Source organism: Psammomys obesus, unplaced genomic scaffold, assembly GCF_907164565.1.
Source record: "Psammomys obesus unplaced genomic scaffold, mPsaObe1.curated_primary_1811, whole genome shotgun sequence".
NCBI classification, from domain to species: Eukaryota; Metazoa; Chordata; class Mammalia; order Rodentia; family Muridae; genus Psammomys; species Psammomys obesus.
The window spans coordinates 22,187,572-22,213,190 of record NW_026596040.1 but is presented as its reverse complement, the minus strand read 5'-3'; the positions used below and the strand labels follow the sequence as shown (position 1 = coordinate 22,213,190).

Here is a 25,619-nt window from a genome sequence, read left to right as displayed (position 1 = left end):
CTTTCTTTCTTTCTTTCTTTCTTTCTTTCTTTTTTTTTTCCTATTAGTGTTTCTGCTTGGGTCTGCCCAGACAGCAGCAAGATCACTGGCTGATTGCTGGAAGTCACCATCTTTCTTCTTCAAGAACTATGGCATAGTCTCATAAGAGAATCTGACCCTCACAGCTAGCCTGATATTGTACAGAACCCTCACTGTAGACATCAGATGTTTCAAGCATGCCTTTTTATAGAACAGGCAGGTAAAAAACGACTTCAAAATCAGATTGGCAGTGGAAGTCTTTGTCTTTGCTTCACCTCCATCGTTATTTCTGAGAATTTGTCTACTGTTAAGCTCCTTTTCACCACTGACTTATCCTGGTGCTTTTCCCTGAAATCTGTCTTAAGTTGGCGTTTCTGAACATCAGTGGCAGTAGTGTCAGGGAAAGCATAATATTGTTCGGCAGCTTCATACAGCACTGTAAATGGGCTTGTGGTGCACATTCAAGAAGAGATTGCAAAATAAAATAAAATAAAATAAAATAAAAAAAAGAATAAATGAGTTCCCCTTTTAAAATGCCACCACTACCACCAACCTACCAAAGTAGTTTTTTAGCAAGGATTTGTTGGGGCTTGGTAGTCTTTCTTAAATAGAAGTGGCTGTTTGTAGAAGACTAGGGGTGATAGAGTGCTTCCAAAAGGACATCCATAATTATTTTGCAATTGTGAAAACAGTGTTGATGCTTACTTATTGCCACACTCCCTGTTGTTATACAATAAATACTGATACCAGTGGCCAGTTTTAACTTGTATGCAGGAGGTCTTGGGATTTTCATAGAGCCCTAGCTTTACTGGTGGCCATAGGCTATGAATTGAGTAGTTTCTTCAGAAAAAGACTCTCCCAAATAAGGATACAGGACTAACTTTCATGAGATTAAAATATTTGGCCAAGTCATTAAAGTAACACTTTCTAAAATATAAAATCATTTTTTAGCCTGTTCTTATGTGCCAAACAATTTTAAATATTTATGGGAAGCAAACTCTATGCAATGAACCTAATGAAGTAGAATGCCTTTTAAACATTTTACACACGCACGCGCGCGCACATACACACACACACACACACACACACACACACACACACAGACACTCCAAAAACTGCCCCTGTTGTTTTTCTATTGGAGGAATACCTTTCTATGATCATAATGAAAGTTTCAGAGTAAGCTGGGTGCTGTGGCACATGCCTTTAATCCCAGCACTCGGGGAGGTAGAGGCAGGTAGGTCTCTGCGAGTTTGAGGCCAGCCTGCTTTACAAAGTGTCAGCCAAGGCTACACAGAGAAGCCATGTCTTGAAAAACAAAACAAAAGTTTTAGTAGAAAATTTGGATTTCTGGTTGTTATGTTGATAAAATCCACATTGCTGTGGATTTTGACATCCCTCGTGAACTCTGTCTTAGAATTTCAGAAATGTTAACTGCTGCTTGCTTGTTCTTTTATCTCTCTAGCTTTATGAGTAAGTGTAAAATCACTCTGTTCTAGTCAATTTTAAAATCCCTCTTGTCCCTTCCTCAAGCCATGTTGGAATTAAGACTGTTACAAGTGTTTAATACTTAGTGACAAACCAGCAGGTATGTGTTTAGCAGTGGCTGGAGAGACGCTCAGGAGTCAGAAGTACTTGCTGTTCTTGGAGCCAAGTTCAGTTCCCAGCACCCACATTAGGCAGCTCACAACAACCTGTAACTGTAGCTCCAAGGGATCTAACCTTCTCCGGACTCCTGTGGGAGACACACAAGCACATGCATGCACATTTTTTTTTTTAAAGCACATGATTAAGATAACTCTATAGTCTATTCAACACCAGCATAGAAAAAGAATTTTAGTTCAGTGTTTAGAAATTGTTTGCCCTTTGCTGACATGTAAGTTCACAGTGTGGCTCTAATCGGTTCTAGAGTTTTACACATGCATTAGCAAATTCTCGAGTTATGTTGTGATTTGTGTTTGTCTCAGAAGCCAACAGGACCCTGCTGTTTAAAAGAACATGATTGCACTAGAATCTGTTGCCTCTGCCTGATTTGGGTTGACACCTTCCCCACATCAGACATTAAAATTGATTTTGATTGTTGATATTTGAAGGAATCAAATCTAGAACCAAAGACTAATTTACCATCACAACTGAAAACAACAACAAACACTATTTTCACTTGCTTTTTGATGCTTTGTACATGTTCAGAAAAGTTATCTTGCTCACTCTGAACATGTAAAATATTTTCTGAATGTTTACAGAGATGTAGAACCCTAAATGTTGTTAAATGGCTATGAAATACACAGTGGACATGTCTCTATTTTATGACAAGGCCTTATGTAGCACAGGCTGGCTTTAAACATGTTAAGTAGCTGAGAATGACTGTGAGCTATTGGTCTTCCTGCCTCCACCTCCATGTGCTAGGGTAACAGGTGGGTAAGGATGGAGTGTGCTAGTGTGTATGCAGACCTGCTATACAAAGAACAGCTCTGAGGAGTAAAAAGGTAGATCACTGAAAACTCTTATCTGACCAGAAAGAAACAGATGTGACTGGACAGGGCTCATGTCCTGGCAAACCCTACAGTAGTCAGGATTCAGAAGCACACCTCTAAGAGCAAAGTTAGAAATAGATTCTGTTTCTAAAAGGGGAGAATCCCAGTTTCACCAAAGCTCCAAAGAGCTAAGAATCATAATTCTCAGGTTGTAGCCAAAGTGTGGCTACAAGTCTGGGTGGGCCTACTCAGGAATGCTGTTCTTCCCTGTGAGACAGGACACTGTAGTGCCTTCTTCATCTCAGACAGGGTAAGACTGACAGGTGCCTAGTTAATTTTAAGCAGGGTCAGTGGAACAGGTACGATGGATACAAAGTTTCCAGCACAGCTAATAGTGGAGACTGCATGGAGGTGATAGATGAGTTCATTAGACTAATGCTCCGGGCTACATTCTAGCCAAAACAGTGATCCTTTGTAGGGGTGTTCCTGGTAGTTGAACATTTAAGAACACATTGCCAGGATTAATCCCAGTGTGCAACCTACAAAAAGGAGTGCATCTGACTTGGGGATTGCCTTCAAGTCACTTCATGGTCAAGTCTCTTCATTTACAGTGATGGTTTCGAGCTCTGTAGACTCCATTTTTTTTGTAGGTACTGACAGAGGTGAGCTGAAGGCACTCTGCATGGAAATAAATGCTTCTTAAGATATCCCCAAATGTCTGGGAGTCAGTGTCCCAGAGGGGACTTAGAAATGCTTTGTGGAGAGTATTTGAGCTGACATCTGACTGAGGCTTCAGCTGGAGGCAGTGCCACTCTGGTATATCAGGCAAGATTGATCCTACAGAAAAGTGGAATTGTCCAACTGATAAGAGTTAAATTTTTGCCTCAATTGTTGTTCTTTTGTGTTCTTCCTCTTGGAAACTTTTCTTAATTCTAGTGATGCTTTAAATTGAACTTGGACTTTGAATTAGGTTGTGGGAAGAGTGAACGCTACTTAGAAATCTGTTAGATTCACAATGGGCATGATGATTTGTGCGGCACTTGGAGGCCGGTCTGAGATAATTGGTGAGACATTGCCAAAGGAAGAAAAAAGAAAACTAGCTAGCTATTGGAGACCCATTTGTCCTCCAACTCTTTTTTGTATAACGATTTTAGATAATCATGGATCATAGTAAATTTGGGTGCTAAGTTTAAGCCTGAAAATTATAATGGAACAGGACAAAACAGTACACCAGCTGACTTGTTATGGACTATATCATAAAGTAAAATACAACTGAATTACTCTTTTAAATAGTAACTTAGAAATGGAGGCTTTGGATGTAGAAGGGGGCATTTTTAATAAGGTAATTTTTATAATGTTAAGAATTATTTTTTAACAAAAGTATTTTGTAACTGAAATTTAAAAAAAAACCTGTTAAATATAATTAGAAATTCAAATAAACATTTCATTCGATTTTTGATTATGTATTTTTACCTTATGATTTAGTTTAAAATAAGAATGTGCTGACGGGTGCAGATTGAAAAATGAGGGCATCAGATCTTTTTATTGGAGACATTGTAGTCTAAGACTGTCATAGCTGCTAGGTTAGGAAGAGATTTAATCTGAAACTTGTATAAATTTATTCTGGGGACGATCCTGCATTTTGTACCTCATCCCTAGCAAGAAACACAGAACCAAATAGCTGTTTCCTCCCCTTTAATGCAAATCATTTAGGGAATTGGGCTCTGAGTCCTGATGCTTCTGTTTCTTAGCAGTGTGCGTCTACCCACATAGCGTGGTTTTTCTCCTTTGTAGCATTGTGTGCAAATGCAGACAATATGGAGACAGGTAAATGTTCTAGAATTCTCAGTCCTTACCAAAAGTGTCTCACTGTCACTGCCCTTTACGAGGGCTGATTATTATTAATGATGTATTTTATAATAGGCTTTTTAATTCAAGTAAGTGCCTCAATACTGATCCTCTAAGTCAGTGTTCAACCATTCTTCAGACAAGGATGAGGCATTTCCTGTTGTGGAGAGGGAGTTGTTAATCATTTCCTTCTGGAAGATTATTGTTTGTATTGCTTATTTTGTAAGGTCCTCTTTGTGTAAAGAACTAAATGTGCCATTTCTTTTGTTAATAAATTGTTACTGTAATGAAATATTACTGTGTCTAAATTATTTTCGTGCTGGGTGTTCTGACTAAAACATTTAGATATTGGTGAACTTGATTAAATTTTTTTTTTACTTTTATGTCTTGGAATGTTTCACCTGCATACATGTCTGTGCACCCTGTGCATGTAAGTGTCCACAGAAGCCAGAAGAGGGCATCAGATCACCTGGCGCTGGGTTTACAGACAGTGTGAGTCACCATGTAGGTGCTGGGATTTGAACCCTGGTCCTCTGGAAGAGCAGCCAGTGCTTTCACCCATAAAGCAATCTCTCCAGCCCCACTTACCAGTAAATCTGAAAGTGCTATCTTAGTGGATGTGGCGGTACAGGCCTGCTTCCCCAGCACTCAAGAGGTAGAGGCAGGGGCAGGGAGATAGGAAGATCAAGGTTGTCTCAACAGATAAATAGTATCTCATATTTGGAGAATGAGTCACTCAGTTTTTCCAACTGTACACAAGTATCTAATAATAAACAGCTCAATGCTTTTCCTTTGGGGACTCAGTTTCTCTAACAGGAAGGTTATTAGATTTCTTTAAGATCTCTCGGGCTCTCACAATGCATGACTCCTGTATTATCAGAATCAGAAAGTTCAAATCTGCATGGTTAGAGCAAGAGAGGCTTTAAGCTGCACATCAGAAAAGAGATAAAAATACCTTAGGATGCCAGAACTTAGTGAAATTCCTAATGGGAACACATTTAGACATCTTGATGTTTGTTTGTTTGTTTGTTTGACACAGGGTCTTGCCATGTAGTACAGACTGCTGATTCTCTGGCCTCAGCCTCCTGAGTGCCAGCATTACAGGCATACACTGTTAGCTCTAGCTCGAAGATACTACCACTTTCTGTACCTATTCTGCAGCCTCTCCTAGGAGGTGTTCTTATACCTTCTCAAAGGACTGTGTGTGGGCACAAGGCTAAGGTCAATTTCTAGTCTTTTTGCGGCGATGTGGGTATCTTGTCCCCAACCTCATTCACATTCAGCAGAGTGAAGGAGTGAACTGTTCTAACCAGTCTGTACACGGTGTCTGCACCCACACCAAGCCTCCTGGACCTCGTGGGGAGCATTGTCATTCTTTGTTGTCTCATGCAGCCACCTTAGAGGGCTCTGCTACCCGGTATGTCTTTTAATGCTTTGTGTTCTTACCCTCTCCATTTAGAACCATTGCTTAAGTTGTCTATTACCAGGTCTAATAGAAAGTGCAGGTACATACACAATTGTAGGGTGGGTTCAAGTCAGGCACAGTGATGCATGCTTTGTGATCCCAGCACTTAGGAGGCTGAAGCAGGAAGAATGCAAGTTCAAGGCCAGCTAGGTTACTATATCATGAGACCATGTCCCAACAAACATTGGCTTATGAATCCTCTTGTCTTGAACACTATAAGCTCTCTCCAGTTGGTTACATCTATAGCTTCAGCCACCTTACTTTCCCTGCTAGTGGTATACTAAAAAGGTTTCTCTTGAGGGTGGAGAGGTGGCTCAGCTTAAGAGCAGAAGACCTGAGTTTGGTTCTCAGCACCCACAGCTCACAACTGTCTGTTACACCAGCACCAAGAAATCCAATGTCCTCTTCTAGACTTGGACATGTGCACTCATGTACACACACACACACACACACACACACACACACACACACAGCTGAAAAGAAATCTTATACACTTTTATAAAGGATTGTAGCCTCGTTATAACAGTAAATTCCCAGATTCCTAAGTGTTTGGATTAGAGTTGAGCCAACATGCTCAACTCTAGTTAGGAATTAATTAACTTAAGAAATTACAACTTCTCTGTAGTTCCTTGGTGTTTTCAGGATAAGCTCAAAATTAGAGTTCTGACAGGACCGCGAAACTATGTCTTTAACTGGGTGTGGTGGCACATGCCTATCGCCCCAGCATTTGGCATGGTGAGGTAGGAGTGCTAGCTTGAAGTTAGCCTGCGTTACACAGCAAGATCCTGTCTCAAAAGCAAAACCCCAAATATAATCTCCCCATAAGGGAGAGGGGAAAAAAAAGAAAACTAGCTCTGCCCTTGCTTACACCTCTAGCCTTTGTTCTATCATACATTCTTTGCCTAACATACCAACTACTCGCCTTAGATGTGCCCAAATGAAACAGCATACACCCTAGGCCCTTTCACAGTTCTCCCTTGAGTAAGGGCCTCTCAACCTCTTCTACAAACTTCCTGTCCTCCTCCCCTGCCTGTCTCAACTGTCCTTTGATCTTAGCAATATTTTCCATAAATGTCCTTTTCTCTTAATCAGTGGGTCCTTTAGGCTCCAACTTCTGTACTCCTATATAGTCTGTGCATATTGAGCAAAATGATGCTTATCATATATTCCTCCTAATATCTGAGCTTCTTGAGGGTGGCAGTACAGAAGGTAAACAATATTGATATCATATGATAAAATAAATTATTATTGCAAGCATGAATAAGTTTGGTGGTAATTCCTTCAATTCTTTTCTGGAACATACTTTGAGGCAATTACTGGATATTACAATTACTGTAATATCCATAGATTGAAAAAGTCTTTAATGAAGAGATATGTAATGATGTAGGTTAGATAGTCTCAGTCACCGTTAATTTCATTTAGTCATTTGAACGGAGTCTATTCTGTGTCTATTTGCTTACCTTTTCCTGACATCTCTATTGTATCAGAGCAACTAGATGGGTATATCAAGCTTTCTCCCTTATGTAGCCCACCTTCGTCCCCTGGTGGCAGTAATATGCAACGACATTATAAAGTATAACAATAGCATAATAGCTCTGTAACTCGAAATTGTACTTTAGCATTGACTTTCTAGAAAGATTAAACAGTAACAAACTACTAGACATAAATAGGCAATTAATAAATCTTAACATTCTTACCTTTGGATGAAAGAGCTCAGCAAAGAAAATTCCTAGAACACTGAACCCCACTGTGTGCATGCATGTGTGGAGATCAGAAGGCAATACTTGGGCATGGTTCTCCTTCCCCTGTGGGTTCTGGGATTGGTTGAGCTCAGGCTTTCAGGATTGCATAGCAAGTGTCGTTACCCACTGAGCCACCTTACCGTGTTCAGGGCTCTTAGATGAAGCCTTTCTTACTAAAGTCCTGTCTGAATAAATAGGTGTCTTGTGATTTTAGTGAAAAGACACAAGTTTAATGCTCTACATTAGAACACATTATCAAACAATAGGGTTTGATTTGGATTGGAAGCCATGATACAGAATACTTGGCCAACTCATTTCAATTGAGCACAGCTCTAACTATGTCCCCTCCCTCCTAGGCAAGGCATCATTAATAACTGGCTGGTTGTTCTCATGGAGCTGCAACTCTAAGGTGTTATGGAGTGGGGGCTGGAGATGGTTCAGCAGTTAAGAGCACTGGCTGCTCCTCTAGAGGACCTAGGTTCAATTCCCAGCATCCAATGGCAGCTCACATCTGTCTGTAACTTCAGTTCCAGGGGATCTGACATCCTCACACAGGCACACATGCAATGCAGGCAAAACACCAATGGACATAAAATAAGAATAAATCATTTTTTTAAAAGGGTTACAGAGCACTGGGACAACAAAGGGCCAGGATAAAGGGGCCGTCTGGTGACAGAAACTTCAAGAAAGCCTGGAAGTGAAAGGACTCCACTCATTTCTTAAAGCGGCAGTTCTCAATCTGTGGGTCATGACCCCTTCGGGGGTTGAAAGACTGTCCACAGGAGTCGCATATCAGATATCTTACATATCAGAGATTTACATTATGGTTCATAATAGTAGCAAAATTAGAGTTATAAAGAAGGAATGAAAATGTTATGGTTGGGGGTGAGCATAACATGAGGAACTGTATTAAAGGGTTGAAGCATTAGGAAGGTTGAGAACTGCTGTCTTAAAGAGTGCAAAGAGTCTAGCTTGGTAGCGAACATTGAGGCAAAGACAGGTGAGTGGAAGTGTTTATGGGTGGAGGAAGACACAGGCCAGTTCAAGAAACATCACCACTGCTGTGATGGTAAGCAATCAAGTTGGAAGTGGAGATTCAAGGCAGCTATACAGGGTACAAAAGCTCAAAGGAATGACCTTATTTTTGTTTGTTTGTTTGTTTGTTCGTTCTGACACAGGGTTTCTTGTGTAACATCCTGGAACTTGCTGTGTAGACCAGGCTTGTCTCTGGCCTCGAATTCACAGAGGTCCCCCTGCCTCTGCCTCCCAAGTACTGGGATTGTGCCATCCTGACTCAGCTCTGATTTTGTATTCTTATAGACATTTGAGAGCAACATAGAAACTTGGTCAGGGGAAATGGCAAGATCCCAAAGAACCAGCAGAGTAAGCAGTAAAGACTGCAGGAGAAGGGTGGGTGGAGGAACGACTCCGGAATAATCCAGGCACAGGACAAGGAAAGCATTCGACTGGCCAGATCTGGACACAGGAGCTAGCCGGGAGACATTTCCACCCACAAAGTGTTCAGAACCTAAAATATGAGACAGTCTTTAGCATACACATCGCTAATCTCAGAAAGCTGAGGCAGGGAAACTGCATATTCAAGGCTAGTATGAACTACAGGATGAGAACCTGTCTCAAAAATCAAAATATTCAGTACTTTTACTCCAAAATTTCATACTGGCTTGTTAAATTAAAAAAAAAAAAAAAAAAAAAAAACTAAACATCTACTGTATTTTTGTTAACTTGTTTTATTAAATATGGAAGCAATTTTATAATAAATCTGTTTTGTGCATCTGTTTCAATTAATAAACTGCAGAAAGAAAAAATAATTGCTGTGTGTCTCAAAAAAATCCACAAAATTACCCAGACGGCAGACTGGCAAAAAATAACAACAAAAACCACTACATCAAGCTGCTCCATCAAGACTGTGGGTAAAGGCATTTGCCATCAAACCTGATGACGTGAGTTGGATTGTTGAAACAGGAATGGTGAAAGAAGAGAACTGACTCTGACCTCCACACATGTGCCGTGGTATGTACTCAGATACACACAATAAATAAATGTATAAAATTAAAAAATGAAAACAAACAGAGCCAGTGAGGTAACTCAAGGATAAAGCACTTGCTACTTATGCCTGATGGAACCTGAATTTCACCCCCTGCAACCCACAGGTGGGAGGGGGGAACTGAGTCCCAGAAATTGTCCCCTGACTTCTAGGCACACACACCAATGAATAAGTTAAATAAATTTAAACTACACTACAAGGGCTGAGGATATGGCTCAAGAGTACTTGTTGCTCTTCTAAAAGGCCCACGTTTGGTTCCTAGCACCCACATCAGGCAGTTCATAAGCACCTATAACTCTAGCTCTAGGGGATCCAGTGCCCTCTGGCCTCCTCAGGCAGGCACACACATATACACATTAATAAAAATTTAAGGAATAAATCTTTTTGTAAAACTATGCTAGCTGGATGGTGGTGGTGTACTTGGGGGTGGGGGGCAGAGCCAAGCGGATCTCTGTGAGTTTGAGGCTAGCCTGGTCTACAAAGTGAGTTCCAGGACAGTCAGGGTTACACAGTGAAACCCTGTCTTGAAAAAACAAACAAAAAACTGTATTAATATTTTAATAGGTACCATATGTGCTCTCTACAAATGAACTTGATATTTCTCTAATTTATTAGTAATAGATACTAAGACTATAAAAGATATTAAGAATAATTTGTCTGTATGGGAAAACTAAATGATTATAAATTTAAATGTCCTTTCTATGAAGGATATTCACAGAGAGGAGGGGACTTATGAAGCAAGTTTACTGAGGGGCAAATGTAATATGTCCTCACCTTGATTATATGTGACAGACTGGATTATGTACAGGCATTGAGAAAGCAGCGGGCAGAAACCAGTCATAGCATGGTCAACACTCTAAAAGGAATTCACTCTTACCTTGCCTGGAAAGCAAGAGGCAGGCTGTGTTGATACTCTTTCTCCCCTGTGGTCCTGGTTAGTAGGATCCTCTGATATATCCTTCCTCTCCCACCATACATAAGTACTTTGTACTCTACTCAGCTCTCTAACATGCCTCAAGTGCTACATCTTAAGGCCAGAGTGGCTGCATGGCCGTTGGATCTGGAAGCTGAAAGCTTACATTGGGCAGGAAGCTGAAGGAGCACACTGGAAAGCTCAGAGCCTACCCCTAGTAATGTACTTCCACCATGGCCCTCACAGACTCATAGGGAGTAGCATTATTGGAGGTATGGCCTTGTTGAGGAAGCGTTTCACAGGGGGTGGTCTTTGAGGTTTCAGAAGCTCAAGTGGGCTCAGTGTGATTCTCTCTTCCTGCTGCCTGCCAATGCAGATGTAGAACTCTCAGCTACCTCTCTAGTACCATGTCTCCCTGTGTGCCACCATGCTTCCCACCATGATGATAATGGACTAAACCTCTGAACTGTAAGCCAGACCCAATTAATGTTTTTCTTTATAAGAGTTGCTATGGTCATCCTGTCTCTTCACAGAAATAAAATCCTAACTAAGACAGAAGTTAGTACTGAGGGCTAGGGTATTTCCATAATAGGCTGGACCATGCTTGTGTTTGGAGGAATATGGAACACCTTGGACTACGTAAGTGTGATTGGACACTTTAAGGGAAGCTCAATAAGCCATCCTAGTGGGAGCATGGAAGACAAAGGTGCTGAAGGTGATTTGAACTGTGGGGTCCTGGATGAAGAGGTTTCAGAGGATAGTATTAGTATGTGGCCAAGATATTTTTGTGAAGATATTTTGGTGGAGAATGGGGCTGCTTTCTGCCCTTGTCCAAAAAATCTGGCTGAGGCAAAATTGAAGTTATGGATTGACAGCTTTGGCAGAGGACATTTTCAAACAGCCTACTACTGGCTGTGTTGCTTGGGTATGAGTGGCCACATTATGCAGATCTATAATGAAAAGGAGCAAACTGAGCAAGGAAAAATACAAAATGTACAGTTTAATGAGAAAAGGGGCACTAGGGAGTGTAAAAGAGCTAAATCCTGTGTTCAAGGAGATAAGCAGATTAAAGAAAATCCTGGTCCTAAATGGAATAAAGGAAATGGTGACCTCAGAACAAGACCCCGCCCAGCTGAGCTTATGGAAAGAAATTAAAAACCAAGGCCAGGGGTATGCTGCTGCACACCTTTAATCTCAGTGCTCAGGAGGCAGAGGCAAGCGGATTTCAGAGTTCAAGGCTAGCGTGGTCTAGAGGACACCCAGCCTTAGGTAGTGAAAGAAACCATCAGAAACAGAAAGTTGGCGAAAATGTATTTGAAGAAGGGAGCCATGTTCCAGCCCCAGCAAGCAGACTTTGTATCCTTGTATCAGGGATACAAGAAAGGGGTTACGAAATCTCCCTCTGAGACTAAAGAAAGCCACTGAGGCCAGGCATGGGGCAGAGGTATCCCTGTATGGAGGCCCAAAGAGGGCATTTTGTGAAACTTTGAAGGTGAAGCCTGGATTGCCTTGGAGACCCCAAGATGCTGGATATGCCAGACTCATGTGATACCTGTTGAGGTGGGCTGTTAATAGAAAGTAGAAACAGCCCAAGAGAAGTAGTGTGTACAGTCAACAAAGCCAAAAGGGGTTGGAGATCTGAAGGGTGCTTTGACATCGGACATAGAGATGTAGAATTCAGAGTTTGCCTAGATGGTTTTCAGTCTTGCTTTGTTCCAGCATTTCCTTACTATGCTCTCTTTCCCCCACTTTGGAACAGTTACACATACCCTGTGCCATTATATGTTGGAAGTACGTGATCTGCTTTTTGATTGTGATTTTACAGGAGTTTATAGGTAAGAGATTGCATAAATCTCAGAAGAGACTCTCAACTTTGGACTTTTAAAACAGTGCTGATACCGTGATAGACTATGGGGACTCTTGAAGTTGGACTAGATGCATTTTGCATCACGATATAACTATATGACTATGGGGGCCAGGGAGTGGAATGTGGTGGTTTAAATGAAAATGGCCCCAATAGGCCCATAGGGTATGGCACTATTAGGAGGTGTGGCTTTGTTGGACTAGGTGTGGCTTTGGTGTCAATCAATTTCAGGGGTATGATGCCTGTCAGCTACCCACATTTCACCACTGTGGACTCCTTCATTCACCACAATGTGTAGCAATCATATCAGTGGCCTGCTTGATGTCCGAATCGTCTTGTTCTTCTGCTGCTGACCATTTCTAGGGTGTGAGTTATGTAAAGATCCACTGGCTGTAAGACAGCAGTACAGTCTGAGGACAGGTGTCTGCCTTGAATCCTTTCCAAGTATGGACGTGTCTTGTGAGCACAGCAGTTGTCAGTGAGCAGGACTCCATTTGCCTGCTTCATCCTGGTTTCTACTTGCATCAACCACTCATTAATCAGGTCCCGAGTCATCCATGCCAGTGGCTGGCTCAGTAATCACAGGTGGGATAGGCATTCTTTGACACTGTGATTGGCTGACTTAACAATCAATAGATTCATGTTTTCTGTTCTGGAAAAATTGCAACAAAAGGCTTTCTTGCCCTCTTTACAATGGTCCCTGTCTAGGGTAGGGTTTTTACTGCTGTAAACACAATAACCAAAATCAACTTGGGGAGGCAAGGGTTTATTTCATCTTGCAGCTTGTAGTCAGTTCATCACCCAAAGAAGTCAAGGTAGGAACTCAAGACAGAAACTCAAAGTAGGCACTGATAAAGAGGCCATGATGGAGTGCTGCTTACTGGCTTTTACACCTCAGGACCACCTGCCCAGGGTTGGCACTACCCGCCATGGTTTATGCCCTCCCACAACAACTATTAATCAAGCCCCTACAGACTTGCCTACAGGGCCAGTCTTATGGAGGCATTTTCTCAATTAAAGAGTCCCTCTTCTCAGGTATCTAGATTTGCATCAAGTTGACTAAAATCAAACAGCACAGCCTGTTTCAGGAGAAGTGTGTGCAGGGAAAGAAACTAGGAAAAAAGCCAATTCCTGCCTTATCAACAATAAAGATGTCTTCTGGACTATAGTTAGCAATCATGTCACTCATTAACCTTACCTATCCACTAACTGTCATGTGCATTTCTGCAGAATGCTTTCAAAGCAGTTTCACAGAGATCTATAAATCTGTTCAGTCAGCCTACACTTGCTTGAAAATTGCCACAGTCTAGCATGTTGACCAAGTTGAATGTCTGACTAACAGAGTGCGGGATGAGAATGTTTTTGGTGTGGATTTCCTGAAACCATGCGAAGAGGCTATTCGTGCCACCACAGAGAGTATTCCTCATCCTTTTCCTCTGGGGTCCCACAAGTGCCTCTTACACTTAAAAAAAAATTGGCACAATTGATTAAGAAAGTAGACAGGGAAGCAATGATGCCTTATGCCTTCCATAATTCTCATTTTCTCCTCTAGGCTAAAGTGCTGAAGTTTCTTGTTCCCTTTCTTTACCATTTCTGGAGGATGAGAGCTGTGCCACAACAAAGAGGGTGTGTCTGTTCCTCCCTCCACACTTGTGGCGAAACAAGTGGAATACCGAGCAGAACTGTAAACAAGGCTTTAGAATGTTAAAATTTCTAGTAGGGGAAATCAAAAGAAGACAGGATCCGTGACACTGGCTTTTTGTCCATATCAGACTACCCGCAAACTCAGAACATTTAAAACAGAAAGAATCTTGAAGGAAATTTATTTATATTCCAAGCCTGGGACTAGTAGTGTTTGCTTACACTGCTTGCTATGACAACAGACTGAAGGAGGCTGCAGAAGCTTGCAAATAGTAACACACTGTATACATTCAAGGAGCTATACACCTTGTTTTGTAGATACAGAAAAAGGCCAGAGGAAGAGGCTAGTTGAGGGCCACAAAGATTTATTAACTCAGATCACTGATATACCTGGCATGCCATTGTCCTGCTCAAAAGTCCACCAAAATGAGAACTTCAAATTCTCTCATGATTTTTTTTTTTTTTAACTGTGGGAGGCTATTTGGGGTGTCACTCATTCACTTAATAAACATTTACAGGTTCCGAGCAGTAAGGACACAGTGATGAACAACAGAGTTGAGTTATACTCCCCCTGAGGAAGATAAAATGGAGGGAAACAGTAGGTAAACAGATAAATAAGGCAATTACAGAGTGTAGTAATTGCTATGAAGAAAGTAAAGATGATTGTAAAGAATAGGAGAAAAAAAAATCTGACTGGCATGGTGGTATAAGCCTGCAATCCACCTACTGGGAAGGAGCAAAATCAGTTGGCTGTCAACCTCAGCAAATTAGTGAGATTCTATCTCAAATAAACATTTTAAAGGCTGGGGATGTAGCTTGTGGTAGAGTTCTTATCTAGCATGTTCAAGGCCCAGGGTTCAATCTTCATTATAGAAACAGTGGGGTTGTGGGTAATCTATTTACAAAATTATAGAGAAGATGGCATTTAAGCTGAGATCTCCATGGAGAGCATTAAAGAAAGGCAGTACAGCCAAGGATAAGGTATTTGGAGAAGTTGTGGTTAAGTGCTCGATCTAGAGCTTTGGAGATTTAAAACAAATGCCTTTTCTACTAAGTATCGTCTGACAAAACACCATCCAGCAAAACAGTTTAGAATTTATTTGTTTATTCAGTATTATTTTTGATGTACTCAAAATTGACCCTATAAGATTTGGAGACTAATTTCTCCATTTGGCAGAGGCCTGGAACACAGCTTCCAGACAGACAATGGAATCAAAGGTATAGGACCTTAGGAACAGCTAGAGTACTTTAGGGAGAGGCCTAAGCACTAGGCCAAGGTGGGCAAAGAGTTTTCCATGGAGTGTTACAGTTAGTTAGCTCTTTTAAAATGAGATTGCCCGTGCCAGTGGCAGGCATTCCAAAGCCCATGGCAATACTAAATGTTACAGCCCCTTAGTTAAGCTGCTCTGCACAGCAGAGGCCCAAAACTGGCCAGAAGGCAGATCCTGTGAGACCCAATGGCTGCCAAGGCAGGCCTGCAGCCAGAAGCACACGGCAGGCTAACCAGCAGTCAAGCTCCTGGCGGTCCAGAAGCTTGAAGTGGTGGGCAGACAGCTGCTTGTTTGGCAGCCATAGCCATCTTTGGGTGTCCAGCAGCGACTCTTACCCAGAATAAATGAATCTCAGACAGTCTTGAAGTGAGAGAGCTCGTGCATTTTTTGTGAGAAATCAAAGGCAATATAAAGCTTGGGCAGTGGGAGGATTTCCGAGGGTGATTGTGTTTGATTTGCTGGGGTCCAGGGTGCCAGGGATACTTAATCTACATGTATCCAAAACAGTCCTATCATAAGAGAGGACAAGCAGAACTTAATTATCCTATGGGTGCGGGAAACGCTCCAAGTAAAGTCAAAGGTCATTTGGAAAGTCAAGACACCAAGGCATCTTAATGAGCATAGGGTAGCTATCTCCAGGAATTCCTAGGTGCTTGCCTATTAAGAAAGGGATGGGCCTGTGATCTTTTTCTGAGAGCTATGTGACGCTCCTTAGAAGATCTGTAGTACCCAGATTAGGTGGAGAGAAAACGCTGCTAAGAAAAGGGAGTCTGTCATTGCACACCAAGCTCTACTGGCTATCCGGAAACGCCAGAATTCAATCTTAAAAGCTTGGTTACACACAAAATGACTGTTGTTTAAAGAACTGGTGCCAGAGAAAACATAGGAATCCTAGAATTGGGAGTGTAGCTCTGTAGCAGGGAACATGTACAAGGCCCTGAGCTCAATCATCAGCACAAAATGGCAGCAGGGTAACAATCCAGATGAGATATGGAAAGTTGGATTAAAGAAAATGGTGGGAAATATTCACCTGGGGCTGGTTTTGTGGGCTGGGTGGGAAGTGAAGGAGTAAAAGGTAACCCTCAGATTTCTGAGTATTCAATACTCAGATTTGAGTATTGAACAGTTCAGTGAATGCTGATGTTATTTACTGAGATCAAACCAATTACTGAAGATATACTGTATGAAGCACTTTCTATGATTAATACAGCTTCCTTATAGCAGAACAAACATAATGCTCCAAACTGTTTAGTCCAAAGGAAACTCTAGTTTCCAAAATTTAAAAATGCAGTCCAAATATCCAGAAATGGGCTTAATCTGGACTATAGAGGATTTCTGGAGGTTAGATAAAAACCAGCATTTCTCAGAACTTGTGAAGCCAGTTCCCCTCTACCAAAAGTCTTATCACTAGCAGAAGGGACAAATGGTTACCTGTGGTGCCCCTCGGCATATTAAAGCGTATGCTGGCTTTTAGGCTCCCTCAGTGTCACAGATCCTTGTTACACATTTCAAAGTCCACTAAACCTTCTCACCTCTTCTCCTAAACTCCCTACAGCTCACAGCCCCCACCCCACAGTCACTCATTCTCCTTATAACCCTGCTTTTCTCCTTAAAACACTATTTTTATGCTCCCTCTCTCTCTGTTCTGCTCCTGCTTCTTGTATAAACTGACAATGTAACCACTACTCTGTAGTATGAGTATGGGGACTTTTTTTTTTTTAATTGTAGATCTGAAAAAGAGCCAGAGGCATCTGGAAATGTCCAGACCAGAGAAAGTAGACTGAACATGGCCAACGGACTAGACCTGGCCAAAGAGATTCAGGAGCCAAAAGGTGAGATTGGAGGGGGGGGGGATACTGAAAATAGCAGGGCTATAAGGAGAACTAGTAAGGGAGGGCTAAAGGATGCAGGGAGTTTAGGGTAAGGGAGGTGAGAAGAGTTAGGAGGCTAGCATGGACTCTGAAATGTTTAACAGGTACTTGTGATACTGAGAGATCCTGGAGGCCACCATATGCTTTAGTATGCTAATAGAAATCACAGATAGCCATTTGTCTCTTCTGCCTGTTGGAATTTGGGGAAATGGAGCTTCCTTTGGACCTGATACTTTTTTTTTTTTCCCCTTTTCATCTAGGTCTAATCTGTTGGCTGTGTTCAAGTCTTCTTCTTTCTCTGCTCTGGACTCTTCCAGATGTCTCTGGCTGTTCTCTCTCAAATCTACAATAAAAACCTTCCCCTTAACGGCATCATGGAATGGTGTTATCAGTTTATACACGAATGTCATGTCTTGTTTTGAAAACTACTGGTACTGAGAGGAGACACGGGAAGATGAAGAGACAAGTGAGTGTCTTTTGTCTTGGTCAAACCATTATGTTTAGGGGGGAAACTGTCCTGGGGATTGAACCCAGGGCTAAGCACATGATAGGGAAGCCCTCTACCACTGATCTACACTCCCGGGCCCGAAGACAAGACCCCTGACCAGACTTAGCCGTGCAAAAGGATCAATCTGCCGTGTTGACGTGTAGATCACAGAGGAGAACTGCATGAGGTCAGGTAGCTCGAGAAGGTGGCGGGAATGGGAAAGACTGGCACTACATTTGCAAGCAGTCTTGCAGGAATTTGTTTAAATGTGGCACAATCTACGATGTTAAGATCCAATCCAGTCCTACGATCCCAGAGCTCTACATTCCAGAAAGTCGCTGTTGTTAGTGCTCACGGGAGTGGGAGGGAAGCTTGGTGCAGCACTAAGTATCAGCCTCAACCTGAAAAAGAAAGTTCTGAAAGGTGAGAGCTCCGCATAGCTCCGCCTCTGTTACCTGATCGTCCCTTAGCCCGGCACCGGGAAGGGTGGCCTCCTGGTCTCCCAACCGCAGCCCCAGCTTCCGGCTCCGGGAAGCTCGGCCGGAAGCAGTCCGTCTGCCTTAGCGGACGCCCCCCCAATACCCCGCCCCCCGTCCAGCCCCCAAGCCTCCAACCCGTACCAACAGAGGACCGGTCGGTTGCGCTTGCGCGAGGATCGTACGCAATCACGCGCGCCGGCCGCTTCCGGTGCGCCGCGAGGGCCGCCGGGACGGGTCTCCCTGGCGATCGGTGGTGTGCTGTCGCCGCTGCCATCAGCGCGCCGGTGCCGCGTAGACTCTTGTGTCCTTGCAATCTTCCTCGGGCTTCCCGGGGCCGGACCCCCGGGGCCCTCGGCAGGCGTTGGCCGAGCCTGTGCGCGAACCTGCGGATCTCCACTCGCCCTTCACTACCCCGCAACGCAACTCGAAGAGGGGGGAGCAAGAGGGGCCGTGGCGACTCCGCACCGTGTGTCGCCGGGCGGGGCCGCGGGGCCGGGGCTCCTCCAGCCCCCGGGATGCGTGCGCGAGCTCTCGCCTCCACTTTCTTTTTACCGCTGTCACGACTGGAGCCGCCTCTCGCCTACAGCGGGGAGCGCGAGTGCACCGATCAGCATCCTTGCCGAGCCCCAGGGCCAGGTACCCCCGGGAATGTGAGCCAGGAGGCTCGCAAGCTCCTCCGGGTAAGTCCCGCCCTCTGGCCTCACCCCGCCCCACCGAGCTGCCCAGCCACCTGAGTGTGGTGTGCTGTGGCTGCCTCTCCAGCTTCTGTTGCTCGGTGCGGCACGGTTAAACCATTCTCTTTAGTCTGGACGTTAGGGACAGCCCGGAGAGGGAAAGAAGGTAACCCGTGGCTGAGCCATCATCTGAGATTCCAAAGAAGCAAGTTTGATGGGGTAGTGAAAGTGTCTCAATTCAAGTGTTGTTCTTCTAGTCTACGGATGAGAAAACTAAGGTTTAAAGAGAAAAAGTAGTTTGTTTAAGGCCTTAGGCATCGGTAATAATGCTGCTTAACAGTGTAACCTAAATAAGGACTCAGAACTTATGTCCTCAAAAGGACCCCATTCTCCTTAATTTTCTTGTTTTGGTGTTTGAGTTCTCATGCATCCCAGGCTGGCCTCAAACTCACTGTTGTAGGTTCGGTTAGCTTTCAACTAATTCCCTGTCATCTAGCTTTCATCTCACAAGTGCTAGAACTATAGGCATTCACCACCACACCCTACTCTCAGCTGTTTTTCACCTTCATATTCTTTCTGAATCTCTGCTTTGTTGTACCGAGGCCTAAGATCTGAAAATAAACTTGGACCCAGGCATAGGGCACTGTATTCAAACAAACAGAAACTCAAGATAGCCCTTTTATGCCCCAAGGTATAACTGGCTCTTAACTTGGTTAGTTCTGGCTGCTAACCCACGATGTACCATTTTTTTTCAGTTGGTCTCTTGGATTAATACTGCTTTCTTCACAAGGCTCTAAAGGACACAGGGAGTGAGTTACATATAAGGCAAAAAGTTTGATCCCCATATGTCCTTGATGTGAGCTGCAGTTGAGCTTACCAATTTGCCATTTGCTTATAGAGTCACATTGTGGACTGTCTCGTTAGGTTTCACTATGACTGTTAGGAAGCAAGTTTTTTTGTTTTTTGTTTTTTTTCTTTTTTCCTTTTTCCTCTTTGTAAGGTTTTGGGGAAGAATGGCAGAGATGTCGCTTAGAGCTGACACAACTATAAAATACTTGAAGGAATATGCTCTTAAACTGGTGTATAGCTTTTTAAGATTGGGGCTAGAGAAATGGCTCAGCAGTTAAAGAGTATTGGCTGTTCTAGAGACCCCAGGTTCATTTCCTGACTCCTACATGGCAGCTCACAACTATCTGTAACTCAGTTCCAGGGGATCTGATGGCCTCTTCTGGCCTTTGTGAACACCGGGCACACATGGTAGACAGACATGCATGCAGGCAAAACCACCCATAAATAATAATTTTTTTTAAATGGAGGTGTAATACTGTGCGTTTGAGTGTTATAGAGGAGGGGCTTTAATTTTTTTTTACATCTCGCTCAGCAGTTAAAGCACTTGTAGGAGGTTGAGAGTTAGGATCCCCAAAACCCATGTGTGTGTTGGGTAAGTGTGATGGATGACCTGTATATAATAATAGTCTTGGAAAGTGGAGACAGGATCTTAGGAGGTGAGTCATGTTGCTTGTCTCCGCTTTTGGTTGAGGACCCTGCCTCAAAGGAGAGAGGGAGTGGTCTAGTAAGATTCTGGACATCAACCTTAGAACTCCACATGTTACGTGCTTCCACCCATGTGAACTTGCATGCGCACAGCAAACCCTCATACATATATAAATGATTTAAAAAACAACGAAAAGGGGGTGGGATGGGGCAGGGGTCTTACCTCCCAAAGCTTGTATCCAAGTCTCCCAGCTTCCCTCTTTATCTTTATTCTCGTAAGTTATTATTTGTGAGGTCTACATGTGTTGTATATGTGCTCTGTGCCATACCTGCTGGTCCTGTCTGTATTTACTACCACAACCCCATTTCCTAAGATTTGTTCTGTAGGTTTCCAAGAGCAACCACGTTTCCCTCTCATAAAATCCAGTTGATTCTGGGATCTTTTTCCCTCTAAGGATTGAGTTGGTGAAATTTCCATCGTAGCCTGCAATTAGCTCTTCTTGAACTATTCAGATTTTTATGCCTGTCTTTTACTAGACAAAAGAAAAAAAAAAAGCTGTTAATTCTGTTGTTTTTGTTTTATTTTAGGCCAGCACCGTGGAGATAGGTTGGTTTGGCTTTTTTTTTTTTTTTTTTTGAGGCAGGGTCTGATATACCGTGGTCTGGTTTTGAACTCCTTGCTAAGTGCTGGGATTACAAGTATGTATGCCCCAACACACCAGCAAGGTTACTCTTTAGATCTATGCTGTCTGACACTATAGCCACTAGCCATACAGTTAAGTTCAACAACGGAAAATTAGTTCATTTTTGACTACTAGCCCTATTTCAGGTGCCTAATATCCGCCTGTGACCAGTTTCTACTATATTGGTCAACATTAGTGGAGACCATTTTCATCAAAGTTTATTGAATAGTCCTAGTATAGAAGATTGCCAGTCAAGTTGGATGGCAATATAGCATTGTGAAGGAAAGGACCAGGAGCTGAATGTTTGAATTGAAAACCTATTTTTGATCTTTGGGCTTCATGGCCTCCAATGAATTATTAAATATCTTCACTATAGATCATAGTCTTTAATAGTGAACTTTTTTATTAGTATAGTGCTTGGCTGTTTTCCAACAGTAATGAGATTTAAATCCTATGAATCCTGCGTATAAATCTTTGGGAATGAGCCTAGTTGGTGAAATGCTTACAGTGGGTAAGCATAAGGATCCAAGTTCAAGCTTCAGATGTTAAGGAAGGAAGGAGGGAGGAAGAGAGGAAGGAAGGCAGGCTGGCTCACTTTCATCTTAGTGCTCGGCAATCACTGGGCTCGCTAACTAGCCAGTCGAGACAATTTGGTGAGCTTTAGGCCAATGAGAGGCTCCGTTTCAAAAGACAAGATGGACAACATCTAAGAAACAGTACAAGATTGCCCTCTGGCCACTACACACACACACTTGGACCCACTCCCATGTATGTTGTACTGGCTAGTTTTTAATGTCAGCTCCACAAAAGCTAGAGTCATTTTGGAAGAGGGAACCTTAATGGAGAAAATAACCCCTACCAGATCAACCCATAGGGGTTGGAAACAGCTCACCTTGGCAGTGGCAGTCCTGGGTGCTATAAAAAAAGCAGGCCGGGGCTGGAGCAGTTTGCTCAATGGATAAGAGCTCTTCCAGAGAACCCAAGTTCAGTTTCCAGTGCCCACATGATAGCTCACAACTGTCTGTAACTCCAGTTCCAGGGGATCCAACACCCTCACATGGGCACACATACAGGCAAAACACCAATCACACCAGTGCACACAGAATAAAAAAATACATAAATCATTAAAAAAAGAAGAAGAAGACTGAGACAGCTATGAGGAATAAACCAGTAAGCAGCCCCCATCCATGACCTGTGCTTCAGTCCCTGCCCTGACTTCCCTAAGTGATGGACTGTGGTGCGGAACCAGACTCCTAAGCTGAGATACACCCTTTCCTCTCCAAGTTGCTTTTGGTATTGGTGTTTTATTACAGTAAATATATTAGTGTTTTGCCTGTGTGTACATCCGTACAGCATGCGCATGCCTAGTACCTGTGGTGGACATCAGAAGAGGGCATGCCATCTCCTGGAAATGAAGTTATGGATGGTTGTGAGCCGCCAAATGGATGCTAGGAACCAGCCCCTACCTACTTTTTTTTATTTAAGCATAAAGGAAAGAGGTAACAAAATCTGAAATAGTTAGAAAGCTTGCCCCAAATCACACAAACAGGCAGAGTAGCTAAATCTCATCCTTAATTAATTAAGTCATCGAAACTGACATTTAAAGTGATGAAACTGTAAGATGGCCCAGAACTTTTTAATTCTTGGCTGGGTGTTCTAAAACAAAGTCTAGTTCTTTATGAAATTCTCATTATGTGGTTCTGCTGTATCCCGTGAGGGAATGTAAATGAGGGCTCTCAAAATCTGTGGTACCAAATTTGCCTAAACAAAAGACTCAGTGGAGGCATTTGCTTTTCTCACCCTCTAGAGAGTCTCTTTTAGAAGGGCTGAAACGGAGCCCTGCAGTCTGTAAGAGTAACAAGCACCCCATGTGCTTGTTAGGATCTATTGAACTGGAGAAACATCTAAACCTTTAGCTCCTAACAGAATTGATTTGCCCTGGAGGTTGCTGTTCTTGTTACGTTGGATACTTAAAACTTGCTGTTGACTTCTGTCTTCTCTAGCCATGGATGCCCCGTATGATGGTGCTGAGGTAACTGTCGTGATGGAGGAAATTGAGGAAGCTTATTATACTTCCCCTGGGCCACCTAAGAAGAAGAAAAAGTATAAAATACATGGAGAAAAGGCCAAGAAACCCAGGTTAATGTTAATATTTTGATATTTTGATTGCTGATGGTATTAACAAGTTGGCTTGGGAAGCTGTGTTGAAGAAGACTCAAGATTCATTCAGAGTGCAGTTGTGAGAGTCTGAGAGGGCATTGATGTAGGGAGAGAGACACAGTCTGAGTGGGCATTGATGTAGGGGGGAGAGAAACTTGGGTTGCAGCAAGACCCAGGCTCTTAAAAGAATTTGAGTTTTATCATGCTAGGATTTGTGGAGTCTTTTGCAATTTTTTTGTTATGCAATTATTATTTAAATATTTTGAACAGACATTAGTAACATTACTGTTATAAGTGATGCTAATGATTTCTACAGATAGTATCTACTTTAATTTTCCTTAACTTTGAATACTAAAGACTTCTGGCTGCGCTGACCAGGATTGGACCACTTTGATCATTACGTGCCTTCTTCTCTCGGCCTTGATGACATACATTTGACCAGTTAGGTGACCAAAGGCAGAGCAGTAATGTATGCATATAATAAGTCTGGTTAATCCCCTTCACTATAACCTTTGCCTGAGAGTAGAATGACTGGACTCCTGCACATTTGGCTGTATTTGACTATGTAAATGTGGGTGTTACAGATGATCTTCACTTGACTCTTCTTCCTTGTTTAGAGATAATGCTTTGAGGTGAGAGGTTTGGCTTTGCTTTAACAGTCTTTGGCTAGCACTCCTAACGTGACAGCGAGTGCTGCTGGGAGTAAGGGCCGTTCTTGGTTCTGCAGGTCTGCTTACCTTCTGTACTACTATGACATCTACTTGAAAGTGCAGCAGGAGCTCCCCCACCTCCCACAGTCCGAGATCAATAAGAAGATTAGTGAGAGCTGGCGGCTGCTCAGCGTGGCTGAGAGAAGTTACTACTTGGAGAAAGCCAAACTAGAGAAAGAGGGTTTGGATCCGGTAAGTACCCCCTAACTCCCTCATTGGTTTAGTGGGGAAAGACCTGGGGAGACCAGTCTCCTCTTCTCGTGACTCTTACTTTCTTGAAAAGCTTTTAAGTTAACTTTCTTGAGTCTGATACTGTGTCTGCTTCTATTTTCATGATGCTCTGCATTCTTTTTAATTGCAGTAGTACAGAGAGATGACTTTTTCTGAGTTTTTTATAATGTGCCTTTGGTTTCTTTTCTGAATTTTAATGTAACTTGGAGCTCCTTTTTCTCCTAGTAACATTTTTCCTTAATGTAATGTCTCATATCGACATTTCTTCTACACCATGTTTTTATGTTAACTAACTGAAAGCAACATGATTCATGTGTTGTTCTGACTGGTATCGTAATCATCAGAAGTCGGGTTTGTGTGCAAAGAAGTAAAGTAAAGTCGTTTTGTGTAATGTCGTGTACTTTTGTCACTGTTGGTGTTTGTGAACTGGACTAGAAGAGAAGTGCAAGGTTAAAGCCAGAGCTGATAGTGGTGACTGGGGCTTTGAGGACTTGAACTAACGAATTTGCCAGGATGCATTTAGGCTGGTGTCGATCTGCCATTTGTTATCTGTAGTTCACAGTGACAGAATATACTGATGACCATTTAAACTGCTAGTTGGCATGTTGGAGTTTTGGTGCTGGTGATGGAATATAGGGCGTCACTCATAGTAGGCAGGCATGCTGTCCGTGGGCTATATGCCGCCCCAGCGTGGCTTTTTAACAGTTTTAACATACTGTGATTCAGGCCAAAACCTTGTAGTGCAGACTTTTTGTTTTTAAACGTAGGCAACTGTTTCTAACGTCTGTTTTGGAAATGTAAAGACCATAGATTCCAACAGCCAAGCCATAACAGAACTGGATTTTTCCTTAATGGAGTCCATCTGCCAATGCCAGTCAGATTATTTGTTCTTACTGTCTAGCTAGTCCTCTTCCTCCAGTGGCTTTGTGTCACCTACAGTCTGGAAGAATTTCTACCACTAGACGGTTTGTTTGTAACAAGCCTGGCAAGTAACCTCAGCAAAGGTCAGGCTGAGAAGATAAAATGTAAACAAAGTATACCTATTCCATTTGGCTTCCATAGTCTGACATCCGTAGACATAGGGCTTGGAATTTAACTCAGTGGCAGATCATATTTTTGGCATATTTGCCATAGGCTCCATACTTAATGCCAATTTCTTTTAAAACAGTACATAAAGGGAGCAAGAAGCCTTTTTTTTTTTTTTTTCTGATAATCCCAACTAACTCTGGACCGATTTGGTTTTTATCAAGACTGAATTTTCTAACCATGTACAGGAGTCACAGGAATCTTCCTGATTTGCGTTCTTGTTTATGTTCACTCACTTCCACCACTACCCTCAAGTTACCAGAGAAGTGACGTTGGAAGAATCACTTAAATGCTTGAATCCATAGGTTTTCTCATCTACAAAGTGGAATTGTAGCAATCATAATACTTAAATATATACTGTAGGGCTGGAGTGATGGTACTTGCTCTTACAGATGACCTGGATTTGATTCTCAACATCATTGTGGCTGGTGACATTTGTAACTTCA

General features: G+C 42.6%; 2 protein-coding genes across 5 annotated transcripts in view; both read left to right on the top strand.

Annotated features, from left to right (window-relative positions):
* The window catches only part of Slc26a2 (solute carrier family 26 member 2), a 30,134-nt gene extending 13,043 nt beyond the window's left edge, over nt 1-17,091 (top strand). The window contains exons 5-6 of one of the 2 annotated variants that reach the window (XR_008721844.1): nt 9,361-9,575; nt 17,027-17,091. The gene's annotated coding sequence lies outside the window, so the exon portion shown is untranslated. Of the gene's footprint in view, nt 4,630-9,360; nt 9,576-17,026 lie in introns of those variants that run through there. The other variant, XM_055622558.1, reaches the window with a different exon arrangement.
* A 1,651-nt stretch (nt 17,092-18,742) lies between these two features.
* Nucleotides 18,743-25,619, top strand: part of Hmgxb3 (HMG-box containing 3) — a 46,404-nt gene continuing 39,527 nt past the window's right edge. For all 3 annotated transcript variants that reach the window (XM_055622553.1, XM_055622554.1, XM_055622552.1), the window contains exons 1-3: nt 18,743-18,815; nt 22,990-23,125; nt 23,874-24,048. In XM_055622553.1, the coding sequence (XP_055478528.1) occupies nt 22,992-23,125; nt 23,874-24,048 (309 nt within the window). In that variant the 5' untranslated portion in view covers nt 18,743-18,815; nt 22,990-22,991. The remainder of the gene's footprint in view (nt 18,816-22,989; nt 23,126-23,873; nt 24,049-25,619) is intronic.